General features: G+C 42.5%; 1 protein-coding gene across 4 annotated transcripts in view; it reads left to right on the top strand.

The window, feature by feature from the left end:
- The first annotated feature begins 295 nt into the window (after positions 1 to 295).
- patz1 (POZ/BTB and AT hook containing zinc finger 1) overlaps positions 296 to 18,724 on the top strand; it is a 43,763-nt gene continuing 25,334 nt past the window's right edge. For 2 of the 4 annotated variants that reach the window (XR_007957648.1, XM_052031848.1), the window contains exons 1-3: positions 405 to 1,865; positions 17,838 to 17,901; positions 18,363 to 18,534. Coding sequence is in view for 3 of the 4 variants with exons in the window: in XM_052031848.1 (XP_051887808.1) it covers positions 655 to 1,865; positions 17,838 to 17,901; positions 18,363 to 18,534 (1,447 nt within the window). In the remaining variant the exon portion in view is untranslated. Of the gene's footprint in view, positions 1,866 to 17,837; positions 17,902 to 18,362; positions 18,535 to 18,724 lie in introns of all 4 variants that reach the window. The other 2 variants (XM_052031850.1, XM_052031849.1) reach the window with 2 other exon arrangements.

Genomic DNA, 18,724 nt, shown 5'->3' with positions numbered 1-18,724 from the left:
CCGTCTCCCACCTTCAGCCAGAGTCCCCACCCCCAGCACCGTCTCCCACCTTCAGCCAGAGTCCCCACCCCCAGCACCACCTTCAGCCAGAGTCCCCACCCCCAGCACCGTCTCCCACCTTCAGCCAGAGTCCCCACCCCCAGCACCGTCTCCCACCTTCAGCCAGAGTTCCCCACCCTCAACTATTTTGCTAGGGTCCCACCCCAACCCACCCCAACCCACCCCAACCTACCCCAACCTACCCCAACCTACCCCGAGCACCGTCTCCCACCATCAGCCCACCGCGGAGCCCTCCGGCTCCGAGCCAGTGCGGGCTGCCCCGAGCCAGTGCGGGCTGCCAGTGCCTCCCACCCTGAGCCAGTGCCTCCCCGGGCCCCCGGGAGGGGTCGCAGTTGACAGGAAGCGCCGCGCTGCCATGTTGCCGAGCCTCCCGCGGCGCCAGGGCCCGGCGGCTGTGAGGGGAACAAAAGCGGCGCCGAGCGCTCCCCGGCCTTCGCTGCGCGGCCTTCCCTCCCTCGGCTCGGCTCGGCGGCAGGCGGAGCTCGGCACCGCGCGCTCCTTTTTAAACCTCCCTGGGTTTGAACCGTGCTGTTCAGTGGCGGAGTTTGAGGGGGGCCGTTTTCTTCCCGTCGCGGCTCGGACTCGGCGGAGGCGATGGAAAGGGCTGCCGAGCAGTCCTGGAACAGCTACACCTACCAGGTGAGCCAGCACAGCGCCGACATGTTGAAGAAACTCAACGGCCAGAGGAAGAACGGCGGCCGCTTCTGCGACGTGGTGCTGCGGGTGGGCGACGAGAGCTTCCCGGCTCACAAGGCCGTGCTGGCCGCCTGCAGCGACTACTTCGAGTCGGTGTTCGGCGCGCCCGTCGACGAGGCCCAAGGCCGTGAGCTGGAGATGCACACCATCAGCGCCAAGGTCTTCAGGGACATCTTGGACTTCGCCTACACCTCCCGCATCGTGGTGAGGCTAGAGAGCTTCCCCGAGCTCATGACGGCCGCCAAGTTCCTGCTCATGAGGTCGGTCATCGAGATCTGCCAGGAGGTCATCAAGCAGTCCAACGTCCAGATCATGGTGCCACCAGCCAGGGGAGACATGATGGTCTTCCGCCCTGCCAATGTGGACTTCAGCTTTGCCCTGGACTTGGCTGCTGCTGCTTGTGCCAATGGCAACTTTGTGGGGGAAAATGGACACCTGCAGGGTGCTGGTGATGTCAAGGTAGGTAGCCCTGGTGCCCCAGCCCCAGCTCCTGCCCTGCCGCCCCTGCAGGGTTCTTTACCTGTGATGGATGGCTTGGTGACTTCGCCTGCGGCACCGACCCTCGTGGCCGGTCAGTTCCAGGCTCCGGTGAACTCGGTGGGCACTGACCATGCCAAGGTGGTCAAGAGGGGGCGAGGGCGGCCTCGGAAGGCTCCTCTGTTTGACTTGCCGCTGCTCACGGCTCCGTTGGCCATGAGGGACGAGGGGTTTTATCCCTGCAGCTTCTGTGGGAAGGTGTTCAAGAACGCCAACCGCCTCTTGCTCCATGAGGCGCAGCACACAGGGCTGAATGTGGAACTGGGGTCGGGGGAGAATCAGCTTCCAGGACTCGGGGACAATCTGCTAGCCTCTTCGAGCAGCCTCGACAGTCCCCGTAAGAGAGGCAGAATGAGGAAAAACGTGGCCTGTGAGCTCTGCGGCAAAGCTTTCAGGGATGTTTACCACTTGAACCGCCACAAGCTCTCGCATTCAGGGGAAAAGCCATTTGAATGTCCCATCTGTCACCAGCGTTTCAAGCGGAAGGACCGGATGACCTATCACATTCGGTCTCACGACGGAGCAGTGGGCAAACCCTACATTTGCATCAGCTGCGGGAAGGGCTTTTCCAGGTGAGTAGAAAGGGTTAATGAAAAGGTTGTTGTGCTATAAAAGAACTCCGTCCGATTAGCATAGCAAGTACCGTGCAAGTGGAAACAAGCCAGTCTGAAAAAACAGAAAATGTAATGATAATAACTAAAATTGTCATCCTTGGAGTGTGGAACTTTCACGTTATTGTCCCTTGAACTGTGGAAAATCTCCCAACAATGTAATTATAGTTTTCAAACTTGTATATCTTGAGAGTGCATTTTACAGAGCACTGTAACGCCAACAACAGGTCCTAGTTTGTGGGGAGGTGGGGGAGGTAGAACACTCTGGTTGTTGAAAATGTGAGTTAATAAAAGAAAGTGAAGTTAATTCGCAAGAGGTTCACGTTTAAACATATTTGGTGATCCAAAAAAAAGTGCAATTGGTATTAAGTATGACAGACATCCTGAACGACATTGTTCCTAAGTGGTATTGTTGTCAGGAAATGTTTCTGTGGTGTTTATTATTGCAAAACACGTGTACTGTACTACTACGGAACTCAAATTTTATGCTTCAGTGCCATACTCAAAGTGAATTGGGTTTTTGATTTTGGACCAAAAAAAGGAAATATTCAATAGCATGTGATATAAAATTTAATCATTGTTGTGCAGGGCTGTATATGAATAGAAATGTTAAACAAATAAGCAAGAGTTTAAAAGCTCTGCCTAACAGTGACAAAAGTTTGAATCTGTGAACATGAATTTGGAGCTTTAATAAAAGAGTATTTATTTTATTACTTGTATTAACAAAAAAATTGACACTCTGCTGCAGTTTCTGCCATTTGGTAAGCTGTTTTAAAACCAAATTTCATTCACTCCCAACCACCCTCCACCCCACTTCATCCTTGCCTCATCATCAAAGCATTGGTGGGCAAACCATTTACAGGCATCTGATTGTCAGTGTGGGACTAACACCCAGAAGCAACTTGTGAGTAATCATTATTTAAGTCAAATTCTGAATTTTACCTTTTTCTTACTTTCCAAAATTCCCAGCAGAGGTTTAACAAGCAGATATTTTCCTAACCTGCACCCTAATGCAGTACCATTGGACTGCTTTCTCTTTATTGTGACTATAATTTTATTTTCCCTGATGCATTTTGTGATTTTCCTCAAGGCTTTGGGATGGGGAGGAAGGTCAGGTGGCATGCAGGCTTAGCTAATGGCACCATAAAACTGGCTATCTGGTCAGGGCATTGTCCATCTTTCACTCCCTCTGTCAACCCAATATACCAGGTAACTGGCCTGATCTGAGAAGTGTGACTGAGACTGGCATTATGGGGGAGCTGTATCTAATGGCACAGCTAATCATTTTATGACCTAGTGCATTGATTCTCGAACTGCACCAGCCTTTTAATTCTTAAGTTTGATATTTTTTCCCTATGTTTCAGATTGAATCAGTATTGTCATATGGATCTAATAGAAATTTTTTATGGAATTGTGGGGGGGAGAAAACCAAAATAGTTCATGCTTTTGGTATTAGATTTATAGGTGATCTCTGAAGAATCTGCCCTTGACTGTCTCATTATTATCTTGTTTCTGTAGAACACAATGTGAATGTTGTTCATTGCAGGTGTGTCCAGTATGAAAAATTTGAGGGACAAATTGGTGCATTTTTGTCTTGCCTTAAAGAAACCTGGTGTTGGTGCTCATGGTTCATGTGTCAGCTTTAGTGTGTGTGTGTGTGTGTTTAGGTAACATGAGAATGTCTGTCCTGGTATACAATATGTATGGATTTGCACGTTGAAATTTTAGCTTAGTGGAATCACACGCTGAACAAGCATAGCTTGTTTTACACAAGGAGTTGTTGATATATGGAATGCACTGCCAGAGGAGGTGGGGGATTTGGATACAATTACTACGCTTAAGAGGCATTTAAGCACAAACTTAAATAGGTATGGTCAAATGGGTTTAGTGTAGATGGGGCAAAAAGGTTGCCATGGACATGGTGGCCAAAAGGCCTGTTTCTGTGTTGTATGACTTTGAGTCTATAAGGTAATGCAGCCAAGGAGTTGGGTCACCAGCAAAGTGTGTTATGTACTATAGAGAGCAGTTTGAATGCAGTTTGTCTGTACCTCCTACGTGGTGAATTTCTGATTGAAACCATGTGGTTCTAAAGTGGGGGCAGAATTGAGATGACCTGAAAAATTTTGAGCAGGGAGAGAAAATGAACAACAGTCACCGTATGCCACTTGGGTCTCCAAGTGACTGACTTCCCCTCCTCATTCAGGCTTGGGAGCAAATCAAAATAGAAGACTGAAATAGAAGATTGTTAAATATACTGCCCTCCCGTTGTTGAAGCAAAAGTGAGTTGATGCAGGAGTAACGAGCATTTTACTTCTGAGCTGCACATGTGTGACTGAGGGCCTATAGTAAAATCCAAAATAAAAACTGAAAATACTCGGATTGGGCAGCCGTTTTGAAGAGGGAAAGCAAGCTAATATTGATAGTTAATTGCCAAACATCAGAATGGTAAAAAGTTGCATAACAGTTTCTAAGCAAGCATAGAGGCAAGGAAAAAATGGTCAGGGCAGAAGGAAAGAACAAAAAGGAATTGGCCTATTACTGTCATTTGGATGTCACGTAGGTGCCATGGCGAAGAAAGCCCACCAATGCCTCTACTTCCTCAGGAGGCTGAAGAAATTTGGCATGTCCCCTTTCACCCTCACCATTCTATTTGGATGCATCACGGCTCGGTATGGCAACTGTTCTGCCTGAGACCACAAGAAACTACAGAGAGTGTGGACGCAGCTCAGCACATCACGGAAACCAGCCTCCCCCTTCCATGGACTCTGTCTACACTTCTCACTACCTCAGTAAAGCAGCCAACATAATCAAAAACCTCACCCACCCCAGACATTCTCTCTTCTCCCCCCTCCCATCAGGCAGAAGATACAAAAGCCTGAAAGCACGTACCACCAGGCTTTTATAAAACTATAGAATGGTCCCCTAGTATGATAAGATGGCCTCTTGACCTCACAATTTACTCTGTTATGGCCTTGCACCTTATTATCTGTCTGCACTGCACTTCCTCTGTAACACTTTATTCTGCATTCTGTTATTGTTTTCCCTTGTACTGCACTGATGTGATGAAATGATCTGTATGGATGGCATGCAGAACAAAGTTTATCACTGTACCTCAGTACACATGACAATAATAAACGAATTTACCAAGATGCAGTGAAAAGCTTTTGTTTGTGTGTCATCCAGACAGATCATTCCACACAAGAGGTTAGGGTTAAATAGTTCAAGAAAAAACAAGTGAAATTTATGACAAATTTGTATACCACACAATGCCATAATTACTAATAGAGTATACAACCACACAAAGTAGGTAAGTACAATTTGGGTCTGGAAGAGGCTTATATGGAAGCAATGAATGCAGTGTTAAGTTGAGAAGGTTGAAAGGTGCCTGAAAGATGAGATGCTGTTCCTCCAGTTTTGTTGAGCACCATTGGAACTGTATAGATGTCTGGGGACAGAGAGATTAGGGTGGACCTGAGAACCGAAGCAATGTGTGGGTCACTTGCAGACTGAATGGCAGTGTTCCATAAATTGTTTGTGAAATCCACCGTGCTTGATGCACTTTGTGCTTTTATTTCAGATGATGAGGCCTGTAATAACAGGGAACATACAAGCTATCAGATTGGAGAGGAGGTCGGAGGTCTCAAAGGGGCAATCGGAAGTTACAGAAATAGGAAGAAGGGAGACCATGGGGGAATTTGAAACAAGGATTTTAAGACAGTCATATAGAGGGAAACCGGGTGAACAAGACTTAAGGTTAAATACAAGCAGCAGGGTTTTGAAGAGTGCTTTTGTTTTGAGTGGAAATTGATGGCCAGCCAGAGTATTTGAATATCAGTTCTGATTGTTATAAAAGCATGGACAAATGTTTTAGTAGCAGGTGAGTTGTGGCATAATCATTCGAGTCATGTTGTGGAATTAGGCAATCTTAGTGCTGGAGTAGACAAGAGGTCAGAGCTTCCCTTGGGGTCGGACACCAAGGTTGTAAACAGTCTGGCTGGACTTCAGATGGTTGTTGGGGAAATGAAAATAAATAGTCCACAGAACATAGTTTAAGCAGAGCAAAGCTAGCGGTTTCAGGCTTCCACAGAACGTAGTCTAAGGAGACTAAAGCTAGTGCTTTCAGGCTTCCCATTATTGGTGAGGTATTGGAGGACCTTTCTATTTGCCCAGTACTGGCTGTCATACAAGACTGGACAGATCGGAACCAATGGAGAGAGATCTGGGGAAGTAGTAGAAAGAGAGAGCTGAATATTATCGGCACTTATGTGGAATCCAACATGGGTTTGGATGATATCATAAAGAGGCAGTGAGTAGATGAGAAATAGGAGGGTGGTAATGATAGAGCTTGGAATATTTTCCTGAGATGGAACGAGAAGGACAGGAAAATAAGTCATTTTAGATGTTTCTTTGGCTGTGATTCAGTAGATAAGCATGGAACAAGGCAAAGGCAGACCCACACCCTGGATGGTAGATGGTATGCAGTGGAGGAGGATGGTGCAGTCAAAGACTTCCAGAAAGACCAAAGAGAATGAGAAGATTTAGTTTAAAATGCTCACAGTCAAAAGAATGTTCATTCTAACTCTCAGCACTGCAGCAGGTGAGGAAATCTGATTGAGCAATTCAGATGTGTGATTACAGAGATGTTGCCTTACAAATCCATACTCATCATGTTCAAAGATTTTCAGAGCGAATAGGGAAGCTGGAGAGGGGTTTGGTAGTTTGTAAGGATGATGGGGTCCTGGTGTGAGGAGGGATAGAATCACAAACTAGTAGAAACTAGACAAATTCAGGAATGCTGCCAGAAAGCTCTTCAGAGTGAGCAGAATTTTGGGCGGAACAAAAATCCTAGCAACTTTTAAGAAATAGCTGGATGTTATAGTTGATGGAAGAGACGGTGTACTTTGAATGAACTGGGATGATCAGAATAGCTTCCAATTTAATGTGTTGTGATATTTTAATTGTTTCTCATGAAACTGCAAATTCTTGTCAATTTTTGAACTTCAAATTACTTCCCTTAAATTTGCTTACAGACTTGGTTACTTATGCAACAAATTAAGAAATTTTTCACCAACTAGAGGAGTCACTGTCTCAAGTCAAGAGATGCCCCCATATAAAATAAATCGTTTCCTTAGCAACTGTTGCATAAGCATTATAGGACTGGATTTTTGTACTAATACTTTGATAATAGTTAAATGTAATAAACTTTTTTTTGAAAAAAGCTTGGAATTAATGCAATATAACTGAACTAAGGTACTGCACTGAAATGTTGATAACTCTGCTCTTGTCATCTTGCACAAGAACCTGGGGGTTAAACACCTGGTGAAATTTAAACTCCAAGGACATTGGACACTTAAAATGGGCTCATGCCCCAGGGGGTGTTTTTTTTCTTTTAAAAAAAAGTCATTGGATTTCAGTTGGTTTTGCACTTAACAGCTTGATTTTGTGACTATTTAAATTTCTGACTTTTGATCACATTAAGTGAAGCGGCATGGGTGGTAAGGGGAATGGAAGCTCTGTGGACCACCATTTTGCTCTCAATTGCTGTCCTGCTCATTCTCACCTACTTGCAGCCAGAACTATTAAGTAGGCTCACCCCTCTTACCACCCTCACCTTCCTGAAAACAGACCTCTAGGTAGGGTCAGCAGAAGCAGGAACAAATGCACTTTGCTCAGAAATGGCTGTGATGGCTGCAAGTCAGAAAATTATGAATGCACTTTCGGCAGTGTGGATTATGTGTGTACTATGGAGAGCTGTATTATCAGATGCTGCCTTTTCAATCGGATAACAAAGTTCTGTCTGCCTATTGGAGGTGTGGGAAATTCTAGTGCGCTCACTAAACAGATTTGTCTAGTTATTTATCTTACTAATAATTGTAGCATCTTATGATATACAAGTTGACTACAAAAAATTAAAAGTGAATTAACTTTAAAAAGTAATTCCTTGGCGGCCGTTTAGAATGCTTTGAGGAAATGTAAAATGCCACAATTGTGGAGAACGTTGCTTAAATCTGAAAAATGTACATTTTCCCCACGATGAGCACAAACACTTTTGTTTAAAGTTAATGTTCCCTTAATGTATTACTATCATTAGAAGAATGACTTGACTTGCATTCCAGAATTCTCTATCGTTCAGTATGAAATACTCCCTCCACATTGGAGACTTCCCTCCCAACTCAGTGTGAAATACTCCTTCAAATACTGAAAGAAAAGTGCCTCACACATCGGTGCACCCTCAATGTTGCATAATTTCACAGCACAGAAGGAAGCCGTTCAGTCTGTCGAGTTTGTACCAGATTATGGAATTCCTACTCCCCTGCCCTCATGATTTGGTAGCCATCATCTTACACTCCCTTCATACTGCAGAATCAATTGGTTAATGAGCATTTAATTAAAATGACACTTTCTCACTTTCAACAATATTGAATAGTTGGGTAATGCAAGACTATTTTAAATTTTAATGCTGATGGATACTGTATTAGTTTTAAACAACACAGCTGCAACAGGGTAGCAGCACATGACCACAGTACTTCAAAGTTATAGAGCAATACAGCATGGATACAGGCCCTTTGGCCCAACGAGTCCATGCTGACCATGGTGCCAACCCAGCTAGTCCCAATTTCCTGTGTTCAACCCATATGCCTCTAAGCTCCGCCCCTCCATGTTCCTATCCAAGCATGTCAAAGGGAGAGGTTGGCCAGGTTAGGACTTTATTCCTTGAAACATGGGAGAATGAGGGGCGACCTTATAGAATTGTTTAAAATTATGAGAGGCATAGATAAGGTGGATGGTAACAGTCCTTTCCCCAGGGTAGGGTAGCCCAAAATTAAGAGGCATAGATTTAGGGTGAGAGGAGTAAGATTTAAAAGGGACCTGAGGGGCAACTTTTTCACGCAGAGGGCGTTAAGTAAATGGAATGAGCTGCCAGAGGAAGTGGTTATTGCTAGGATATGATCTTTTCAGGGACACAGACATAATTTAAAAATTTTCTGATTGCCACATCACGACCGAGTGGAAGTTGATGCAGAGAAGACAATCTCCCAGGCCTCTGTTTAATAGTCTGCTGAAATACAGAGCTTACTAGAGAAATGGTTTGCTTGCTCATCTCTCATACCCATCTGTTTTTGCATCTGTTGCAGTAAATTATAGGTGGAGACAATTATCCTTTATCTCACAAACGTGCTCTGAGAGAATGGTGGCATAATGGTTACCTTACTGCACTTGTAACCAGAGATCCAATGATTTGAACACTAGTTTGATTTCTGCCTTGGTGGTTGGAGAGATTAAAATCAGTTAATTAAATAATCAAGAATAAAATGCCAATATAAATAGCAATAAATGTAAAACTATCATGGTGAAAATATATCAGTCTCACTACTGTCCACTAAAACCACTTTTGCCTGATCTGGCTAATTATGTAAGGTTGGCCTTGCAAGACTATGTTGATTTTGTTTGGGGTGAAATTGTATCAGCTAAATTGTGCAAGTAAATCAATTACCACCCTCTGTGATTTGATGAATGAGTACTTGTAGAATCTTATGGGATGGAGGGAAACCATTGGCCCACGTCAGGCAAATTTAAGTTACCCTCTCAGCCCTTGGCCTGTAACCTTGCAGTTGTTCAGGGGCTCATCTATGTACCATTTAAATATAATGAGAGTTTCCACCTCCCCATTCTTTTAGGCCGTGAGTTCTGGTTTCTTACTATTCTTTGGATGAAAATATGTTTTTTCACTTTTCCTCTAATTCCACAAATTAAATTAAATCAATATCCCCTAGTCATCAGCCTCACTGCCAAGGGAAGTAAGTCCTCCTTATTTACCATGTCCAGGACCCTCGTAGTTTAGTATGTAAATCTCCCCTCGTCCTCCTTTATTCCAATGGAAATAACACCAGCCTAATTAGTCTTTCCTTGTACCAAAAGTCCATTAGCCCTGACAATATTCAGGGAAATCTCCTCTGCATCCTCTTTTTGTAAAATCACACCTTATGGTGATCAGAACTATGCATTGTACTCAAACATCAGTTAATCCAGAGTTATAAATATTTCTGGCTTGATATCCCTGCTCTCATATTCCATGTCTCAGGAAAAATGGGTGAATATCCCATAAGACAGCCCTTTTCTGCCTGAACTGCACCTTTGAGGATCTGTGGACATGCATTCCAGGATCCGTTGGTTCTTCTACACATCGCAGTATTCAACCATGTGTTGTGTATTTTGTTGTCTGATGCATTACCTCACTGGATTTGATTCACTTGCAAGTTTTGTGCACACCGATCTAGTCCGTTGTTGTCTTCTCGTAACCTAGAAACTTGGTATCAATCACAGTGGCAATTCTACAATCAGCAGCAAACTACTAAATCAAGGCCCTTGCTTTTAAATCCAATTCATTAATATAAATCATGAAAAGTAAAGTACCTAGAACTGAATGCTGTGCAATTCTATTATGTACAGTCCTCCATTGATTCCAGCATCTGCCGTCTCTTGTGTCTCCAGTAACACATTACTGTTTAGTTTTCCCCACACTAAGCCAATGTTAGTACAATTTTTCACGTTTTCTTGGATCTTATGGGCTTTCACTTTCCTATTTAATTTGCCATATGGAATTTTTTCAAACACCTTCCTGAAATCCATGTGGACTACATCAAAGGCATTGTCCTAATCACCATTCTCTGTTTATGCCTTAAAAAAATTCAATTGTTAGCTAGACATAACCTTCCTTTAATAAATCATTGCTGACAGTCCTTGATTAACCTGTCATTTATTTTGATTCCTTTCACATATTTGTACAAAAAAAGCTTTGTTTTCTGTGGTATTACATGCATCCTCTTTGCCTTCGTAATATCGCCCCTGCACCTTCTTACCATTGCAGAGGAATACAGTTCTTAGTATTTGTCATAATTTTCCCCTTCTTGTGTTATCCTATCCTTGATAGCCATGGGGGTCTTGATTTGGGGGTTCATCTTTTTACTGGGGACGAGTTTGGTCTGAGCTTTCTCCATCTTATTTGTATGGCTCCCACCGTTCTGATACTTATTTCCCTTCAAGTAGCTACTTTCAGTCACTTTTACTATAATCACACCCCTCGCTTTAATTTTGAACATTTGGTTTGGTCTAGTTTTGTCACTTTCCATAACTATTGCTAAGTCTAACAGAATTAGGATAGCAGTTTCCAAAATGCTGTCTCACTACTACCCTTTCCATTTGCCCAGGTTATTCCCTAAAATGGACTCCTGTGGTTGCGCTTGCTGTGTACTAATGTTTAAAAAAAATCTCTTGAATGCATTTCAAGAATCCTGTACTTTTTATAGCTTTGATCTGTATCTGTCCCAGTTAATGTAAGGGTAGTTTAAATCCCCAACCATCACTGCCTTGCTATTTTCACACTTCTCAGAATTTGCTTGCATATCTGCTTTTTTTGCCTATCTCTGGTAGGTTGGGGCCTAAAGTACACTCTCAGCAATGTGACTGGCCCTTTTGTTCATCAGTACAATTCGTATGGCCTAATGTGTTGCTGTTTCTAGCATATTACTTCTCCAACATAATTCTAATTGTTCCATCAAACAATATTGCTGTGACCCCTACATTCTACCCCACCCCCACCACTTCTCTGTATCATCTGAAAATTCTATAAACAGGAACATTGAGCTGCCTTTCCTGCTGTTATTTGAGCCATGTTTCAGTATATAATACTCCTGCATGTCCTCGGTTCATTGCCTTTACTTCCAAGACTCCCTGCTATAAAGTAAATGTAAGTACTGCCAAACTTTTGTATTTCTTTCCCATCTTTGTTTTCTCTGATTTCCAAACTTATTCCTCTGCCTTCCAAACCCCAATTTTGCATTCTTTATGAAACTGCTGTCATGTTCACCGCAGTTCTGCTCCACTAGCCTAATTTAAACCCCAGCAGTGTGAACAAACCTTCCAGTAAGGATGTTGGCCGCAGCCAGATTGATTTACAACCCTTCCACTTTTGAGTCTCACCTCCCCAGAAGTGGCCTCGTTGTCCAAGGGATCAAAACCATTCCTATTTGTACCACCTCTTCACCTGCTCATTCATTTTCATTATCCTATTTCTGTACTTACTGGTGCTACTTGGGGTAATTTGAAGATTGCTACCTTTTGAGATCCTGCTTTTTAATCTTGTCATTACCTCCCTGTAATTTGCCTGTAAGTCTTCCTCTTCCTATGCCGTTGGTACCAATGAACACCGCAGCCTCTGGTTGTATCCCCTCAATGTTTTGTAGCTGGTGGCACCAGGAAGACAACGTACCATCTTAGAAAAAGCAAACTGCTGGAAGAAATTAGTGGCTCAAGGACGATTTGTTGGGGGTAAGGAATTGTCCATGTTTCGGGTTGACAATTCCTTTCTCCACCCAACCCGCTCAACCTGCTGAATTCCTCCAGCAGTTTGGTTTTTGCTCCAGATTTCAGCATCTGCAGATTCTTGTCTCCGAACCACCTTAGAATCATGACCATGGCCATAGAAATGTCCAACTCCATACCTGCTCATTGAATCCCTTATAGTTTTCCTTTTTGTTCCCACCTAGCTAAGTCAGCCATAGTGCCATGGTCTTGACTGTGGCTGTCCTGTGACTGTGGCCCCTGAGGAATCTTGGCCTTCTCTAATATTATTAGGGAGTGGATGCCTGTTAGAGAGCATGATGTACTTGGGGGACTCCTGCACTACACAGGCCACCTTGTTTGAAGGAACATTCCCTCTCTGCCTGTAGACCATGAGTTGTGGGGTGACTACCCCGGAACATGCCATCCACCCATCATTTGGCCTTGTGAATGTAGTGATGCTGATCACTGCTTAATGTCCAAAATACAGATCTTCAACTCATTCATTTGGTGACATTTCTTGCATGCGTGCTTGTTCAGGATGCAAGAAGAATCCTGGGTTTCCCCACATGACACAGATCTGTATTCAACCAGACTGATGAACCTTGCTATTTATGACAATAAGAACTGAAAATCCAATAGCTCCATCAGGCTCATGCTGAGCATTTGACTACTACCACATGTTGAAACTACTACTTGGATGAAGCACTGAGGGTAACAAGATCCAGAATGTATTCAGGGTGGTGACTTCAATGACCATCATCAAGAATGGTTCTGTAGCATGATGACTTAACTGGTTGAATCCTAACTACTATTCCGTGGTCACTATGTTGAAACCAATATTAAATCCAAATATATGTGGTGAGTTGAACTTAAATCCCCCAGCTGCCAGGGTGGTGGGCACATCTCTGGGGCAGTGGCACAAAATGCTGACTGCCAGTCCAGTGACTTAACTGTGATGCTACCAACCTTTGCCTGCTTAAGATTTAATACTTCCCATACTTTAGATGCCATTGGAAGGTCTTGCCAGGCCTTCTACCATACCCTCACTTAGCCTGTCCAAATTCCCCTGAAGCCTCTCTGCATCCTCCTTGCAACCCTCACTATGCATGTACAGGTTGAATTAAAGTGTGATATATTGACCTTTAGGTGGCGAAATCCAAAGCCATCTGCTCCGGGGCTGAATGGAATAGAATAGTCTTCATCAAGGCTGGAGTCTAAATGCACCTTTGGGATTTGAAACGGGTACAATGTTTTGTCTGTCACCCAATTGGGGCAACCACCAGCCCTTTTCAAAAGATTTTTTTAAATTTGGAGAAATTTACAGTTTTTAAAAAAACATCACTGGAGTGCTTTCCACAATCTCATGTTAGCCTGTGCAGCTTCTGACTCCAGTTGTCTACAGGGATCACAGCAAGTACCTCTGCTACTGGGGTCTTGGCTGCAAAGTATTCTGCTGCTGTCATGGTATAAAAGGCAGTGGAGTTGAGAGAAATTGAGGAGGAGGGTGTCTATATGGATTGGGATGTTGGAGGAGGGGGTGATCAGTATAGCTTCAGTGTGCATGATCGCAGCCCAAAGTACCCCCTTCCTACCCTTTTCTTAGCTCCCACCCCCCCCCCCCCCCCCCCACACCTGTGGTTGGCACAGATTAAGTACCTCGTCACAAGTGGCCCCAGGCAAAGGTTTGCTGTCCTATGTATTGTCTGGCCTGGGTCTCTGCTATGTATATGCAATAATGGCACAATTAGTGAGGGCTCCGATATCTATCACTACTTAGTGAAGTGATTCAGAGTGCACATTATTGACTCAGTATCCATTCCTGAGGAAGTCACTTGGAAAATAACTTGAGATATGGGAGTCAAAATTTTGTTCTGTTCCCTGCACAAAAATGATTCTACTGATTAGAACTCTTGACCTATGAAAAATTGCCAGTAAAGATCCATAGTGGTCAGTTCCATCACTGGTGTAACTTGTAAGGCTTCTAGAAGGCATGAGGGACTCTATCATCAAATGAACTTCAGTTTAGTGACATCTTGATTACTCTTTAGTGTTAAATAATATTTGGTGAAGATAAATAGCAAATATTAGATCACAATTTCTTATATAAACTTTGAAGATCAAAATGAGTTATTTGATGTATTATTTGCTATCAGAATTCTCAAACAGCTACTTGTGAATGAAAATGATGCCATTAAAGATTATAAATTTCATAATAGATTAATTTATCTAGTAGAGAAAAAAAGTTCCAAGGTACTTCATGGAAATATAATCAGACAAAGATGGAAATGTAACAGAAGGAGATGTTAGGATGGCAAATGTTGACCAAAGAGGTAGTCTAAACAGGAGAGGAAGATGGAAAAAAAATTCCAAAACATGGGGTCTTGACAGCTAAACAATGTTGGTAGTTGTGGCCATAGGGAAAGGGAATGTACACGGGCTAATATTCAGAGGAATGAATAGTTTTGAGAGCTGAAAAGACTTAAATATCCAAGGCAAGAGATGATTAGGAGTTTCAGAAACATATGGACAGACCAGAATGAATTGGTAATTGTAGTAAAAAGGACATGTGAAGTTTAGCTTTGGGTCATAGTTACAGCATGGAAACAGGTCCCTGTGGTCCACAGAGTTCACACTGACCATTATGCACCCATTTATATTAATCCTATCATATTCTCCCCACATTCCATTCAACTCTCCACAAATTTTACCACTCATCTACATACTGGCAGCAATTTTACAGTAACCAGTTAACCCACCAGTCAATACATCTTTGGGATGTGGGGCAAAGCCAGAGCACCCAGAGGAGACGCACACAGTCACATGGAGAATGTGCACATTCTACGCAGCCATTACAGAGATAAGCATTGAATCTGGATCATGGGCTGTGAGGTAGTAGCTGTACTAGCTGTGTCATGTGCTGCTCCACTGAGGTACGAGATCAGAGATGCAGCCTGGGAAGTAGAATGAAGTTTTTCCACGGATTATATAATTTGTGACAGGAGTTGTTGCCATTGGCTTTGGACTTCCCATTGTTTAATCTGGGCAAGTGAATATCTGTTAACTTCCATGTATCATGCCCAGCCTTCAAAAGAACCTGCAACAGATTATAAGCACTAACTGTCAGGGTTTGAAAGTTTGCATTGTTATCCTGCTGAAATTGATACATGTTGGAAACAGGTTAGATGTCCATTGTAATGACTTGGCTTTTGATGCACAATGCCATACAGCTAATTGACATCAACTCTCAAAACCACATCGCAAATGTTATATAATCTGCCACACTAGTCAATGAAGTATCAGGCTACATTTCACTATCCTTTGGGTGTTCATTAGTCAGGTCTTTGACCAACAAAGAAGTATCCATATAAATGACAAAATGGTGACTGGATTGACATTTGGGTCTATGATCTACAATAGCTGCTGTACCACAATGAGGATATTCAGATAATGGAGAGAAGATGGAAAGGAGCAACCAAATTATCGAGATCTGGATCAGGGCCATGAGAAGTTGAAAATGAAAACAATTGATTCTGGGGTAACATTTAAAATTCTTAACAGAACAAGTAAATTGAATGCTAAAGTGTCCTGAGGTCTCAGAAACATCATTGACCATTTGACTCTAGTAATTTCCAGCAGCTGTAACTAGGTGACATTTTGGTATTTTCATCTGGAAACAAATCTCCACATTTTGCATGTTTGATAGTTTGACTTGAAGTGTTTGACTTCAGTGTACATTCAACATCAGTTTTTGTTCTTTGCTTACAGTTTGGAGCAGGAACCAAATCTTCTGTTCATGACAGATAATTTGCATGTTAATTCTTACTATTATTACCAGTTATCATTACCTTTTTTCTCCTTATTCCATTTCTTTTTATTTTGTTAAATGCATGAAAGTTGCTGCTACCTTTTGTAATTCCAGGTATTCTGTCCTATGTGTTCTTTCTCAGGATTCATAAGTCCCTTATTTTAATCCATTTACTATTTACAGCTCCTCACTTCAGTTGTTGCCATTGTCGGCAAATGGTATGCCTTTAAAATTTAGTGTCACCTAATCACTGCTAAGCTCACCTCAACTTATTTCTTGTACTTTTTTCCAATCCTTTACTCATTCGATTTACTATGGTTTCTCAAGGTGCTTTCAAAGCAGTACTTAGAGTGCCTTATTGCTTGTCACAAGAAAACAGAAAATTTTGGAGACACACAGTCCTTAAGGCAGCATTTGTGGAAAGAGAAACAGTTAAAATTTTGGGTCAGAGACCTGTTATCCCTGCTGGGAAAGAAGGGAAACAAGTTTCAGAGAAGGTTGGGAGGGGGAGGGGATTTTAAAGACAGAGAGTATCTTTGAAACAGTGAGTTATTGTGGCAGTAAGGAGCAGAGTATGCTTTGTCAGTGTTATGTGCTGCTAATACTAGGGCTATATGACATGCCCAGCAGGGCATGCTAATAGAGAGAGGAAAAATGAGCTAAAATCACAAATGGATGACTGGCAGAAATGGCCAGTTCTTATTCAGACAGAGCAAGTTACCTTGGGTTGGAGAACTTGATATTGAGTCTGGAAGGTTGCATCCTGTTCAGATGGAAGATGTTGTATTCAACAGCTCAATAGATTTCTGGACATTAAGGAAATTGAGGGAGGTGCTGGAAAATTATGCTGAGGGAGATCAGCCATGATCTTAATGAATGATGGAGAAAGCTCAACGGGCTGGATGGCCTACTCCTGCTGCTATTCCTTGCGTTCTTAATCTAGTTAAATATTTGGGATTGCCAGCATAGTAGATTGTGGCGTGTCTAATTGTATGTGGTCTCCACTGTAAAGAATACTGAATCAGGAGTGCAGTGTAGCAGTGTATTATCTTCTGTACATTGGGAATTGCACTTGTGTGTGTGAGGTGTTCACTGTATATGGGACAGTGCCGTGTTGATAGCCTCAAGAATTTGAAGCCAGTACATTACATCTTTAAAATCTAAATTAGTCTGTTCTGCTAAAGATTTGCACATATTCAGTGCAATGTAGCTTGGATACATTGGTGACCATTGGGAAAGCACTTTGAAAGGATGAATTAAAAATTTTCAACAAATGTGTCAGCCTGTCATTCATTTACAGGCTGAAAGTGCTGTTAACACAAGCAAAATCTTTTTCCTTTATTCCTCTCTCAGATTATATCGACTCTTCTGTTCACCATTCACCCCAAGGAATCATCAAGGGGGTTGCAATGACTTCTCTAACAGAACCATTCAAATCACCTAAAATGACAAGGAAAGCAAGTGCATGGTGGGATCATCTTGACTGAATGTGTATTGTAATTCTTTAATTATCATTGAGTCAAATCTTAGAATTCTCTACCCAGCACAATGACAACAATGGAAGAGTTTCACTACACTGACTGCAGCAGTTCAAGGAAGAATCTCACCACTAGTTTCTTGTGCAACTTGGAATAAATACCAGTCTTCTCAGTGATGTTCACGTCCCAAAAATTGATAACCTTTCAAAAAAAAAGTTGACATTTTGCGTCAGAGATGCCTAGTTTCCCAAGGCTGTGTGTGGTCTTGCATTTTAGTACCTAGCTGACCTTCCCTTTTTTTTCCAGACCGGATCACTTGAATGGCCACATCAAACAAGTGCACACTGCAGAGAGGCCCTTTAAATGTCAGGTGAGTTGGTGCTTCAACATTTTGCATCATCCAAGAAAAATGGTGATTTAAGGTAACTCCATGCCTTTCTCCAAAGCACATGTTGCCCCTCTACCACTGAAACTCACAGCTTGATTTGATTATGGAGATGTTTGCAGAAAGTCGTATCTATCTTCACCCAATAGATCCACATACTTATTTTTTTCTATTGTGGAAAAATAGGATAGAGGCTACTAAATAGAATCTTGATGCAGAAACTCTAATTCATAATAACTTCCCCTACTCCACGATACAATTGCTTTCCCAGCTCAACATGATGCTGAGGCCACTTCCACTTCTCTGGATCAGTCTATGCTGGTAGAATTAAAGGGAATTATTGTGCCTGCTTAATCTCTAAATGTTGATTTGAAATTAAAGTGTTCAGTAGATAGTGACGGTTGACTTGTCTGAACAGTTTCCTTATCGCTGGTGTGTTCTTACAGACCTGTGAAGCTTCCTTTGCTACCAAAGACCGTCTACGCTCTCACTTGACATGTCATGAAGAGAAAGTTCCATGTCAGGTGTGCGGGAAGTACTTGCGTGCAGCCTATATGACTGATCATATCAAAAAGCACAATGAAGGACCAAATAACATCTGCAACATCTGTAACAAAGGTAACTTTCTAAAGATAAAAGCAACCAAATTATTCATTTTAAAAAGGGAAGTCCAAGTTGCTAGGCTCTTCTCTTCAGTTAAAGGTTATTGCGTAGAGATGCAAATTCTACTCAACTGATGTACCTGGTTGTTTTGAGAATCTTTACATTAAAGGGTGGTGCCAACATTCATGGATTTATAACATGGCTT

Source organism: Pristis pectinata, chromosome 17 (assembly GCF_009764475.1).
Source record: "Pristis pectinata isolate sPriPec2 chromosome 17, sPriPec2.1.pri, whole genome shotgun sequence".
NCBI classification, from domain to species: Eukaryota; Metazoa; Chordata; class Chondrichthyes; order Rhinopristiformes; family Pristidae; genus Pristis; species Pristis pectinata.
The sequence above is the reverse complement of the archived record's forward strand: the minus strand, read 5'-3'. Positions and strand labels throughout refer to the sequence as shown.